This window comes from Tinamus guttatus, unplaced genomic scaffold (genome assembly GCF_059628265.1).
Source record: "Tinamus guttatus ecotype Peru unplaced genomic scaffold, ASM5962826v1 Tinamus_guttatus_pri_ptg000376l, whole genome shotgun sequence".
NCBI lineage: Eukaryota > Metazoa > Chordata > Aves > Tinamiformes > Tinamidae > Tinamus > Tinamus guttatus.
In genome coordinates this window covers 279,701-281,374 of record NW_028288910.1, presented here as the reverse complement: position 1 = coordinate 281,374, position 1,674 = coordinate 279,701, and the positions used below count along the sequence as shown (strand labels likewise).

General features: G+C 41.3%; 1 protein-coding gene across 1 annotated transcript; it reads right to left on the bottom strand.

The window, feature by feature from the left end:
* Positions 1-448: 448 nt before the first annotated feature.
* Positions 449-1,407, bottom strand: LOC104565261 (serine palmitoyltransferase small subunit B). Its single transcript, XM_088530427.1, has one exon. The coding sequence runs from the start codon at positions 1,364-1,366 to the stop codon at positions 1,112-1,114; it is 255 nt and encodes an 84-aa protein (XP_088386553.1). The 5' UTR covers positions 1,367-1,407; the 3' UTR covers positions 449-1,111.
* Between the last annotated feature and the right edge of the window lie 267 nt (positions 1,408-1,674).

The following is a 1,674-nucleotide window of genomic DNA, read 5'->3' as shown; positions in this document are numbered from 1 at the left end:
GCTGTTAGGTACATGCACTGCATAACTATAGCTTGCAATTTGGCATTGACATTTGATTTGGATGCAAAGTGAAAAACAAAGAAACAAACCTTACATTGTTGAAGAAACTCTCCCCAGGCAATTACAATAAATCTCATTTCTTCTTTGTAAAGCAGATCTTTATATCAAAGTTTCATTAAAATGCTTCAGTTATTATCCCTGCAGTTATTAAAATATTACTTCCACTCTATATACTGGATCATCTTCCTCTGGAGCAACATGCATTTCGCTCATCTCAGCGCATGGGAGCTAAAAGAAAAAATTTCTCAGTTGTATCCAGGAAGGCATGAGTGCACCGAAACCCTCGCTTCTCTTTGTCCCTTCTTTTCAGTAAAATTTTACTATTGCAATTAGGACATTTGAACTTAGTAGTAGACATTTGAACTGAGATGCTAAAAATTAGTTACAGGTTCATACCTCTTATTACTTTCTCCTCTAATTTCTTCCATCCGTCAAAAACAAGTCAGTTACTAGACAGACATCAGTACTCAGTCATGCTGTGTTTCTTTCATGCTCCTTACATTCTCTGTCAAAAAAGCATCTTTTGCCATTGCAGTGGTGGCAGTTGTGCATAATAAGCAAAATATCCCTACTCACAATCATCATTAACAGTCTTTGCTGCTTTATATATGCCAGTATTAGAGTGAAGAAAATGTGCAAAACTACACTTAAAAACACCCATGCAATTCTAGACTACCTGCCTTCCATTCTAATTAAAATTAAATTTCAGCTGTGGCAGAGCAGACATCCCTGCATTCAAGAGATTCACCATACATGAATATTTTTCTTACAGTGAACCAGCTGAATATTAGGTAAGTGTTTCCTTCTGGATGCCGTGTTCCATTATCACTCAGCAAAAGCTGCCTTGTGCTTTATTTAACTGGCTCTGTGTCACCAGTAGTCAGCATTACTCTGCTTTTCAGCTATGGTAATTAAGCAAGCCGTGTTTCCTCAGAGAAAACAGTATTTTCATAACCGCAAAACTGCTTCACAACTCAAATAAATACACGGAGCTGAAGAAGCCTTTTCACTTCACAAGCTGCAAGCGCCGCTCGCTATGGCGGAGGCCAGTTCAGTTCAGGATGGGAATGGTACTTTCGGGCTGACTTCCAAACATCTGGGAGAAGAACTCGAAAGCCAGGCGGACGTGGATGGGGACGAAGACATAGGCAGTGTACAGCACCATAGCAAGGACAGTCACGAGGATGGTGTCGAACATGGACCGCTCCCAGGGCTCCAGCACGTAGCTGCACGTGATGAGCAGGTACTGGAAGTAGAGCCAGTAGAAATAGTCCTTCACACGCTTAATATCCATCTTCAGGCTCATTGGTTTCGAGGAGGTAAACTGCAACAAGAAGCCAGGATTGCTGCTGCAGGGAAAAGACAAACCCAGAACTAAGAATGGCTATGGTGGATATTGTATCCAGTTCAATAGTACATGGTAAATAAAATAAAGTTTGGTTAGAAATAAAGACCCTTTGCCAGCCTCTGCCCTCCTGGAGCAAACAGCCCCTGGCTTTGGGAATTGCTACCTGAAGTCCTTAAAGTTGTATCAGCTGGGTGCTCTGCATTCCTATGTTCTGGTCATGAATACATTGTGTTACTCATCCAGCAGTAGCTCATTAGCTTGAAAGA

What these genes read in the sequence shown, in the direction of transcription:
- LOC104565261 (XM_088530427.1), bottom strand. Translation starts at nt 1,366, where the DNA reads ATGAGCCTGAAGATGGATATTAAGCGTGTGAAGGACTATTTCTACTGG.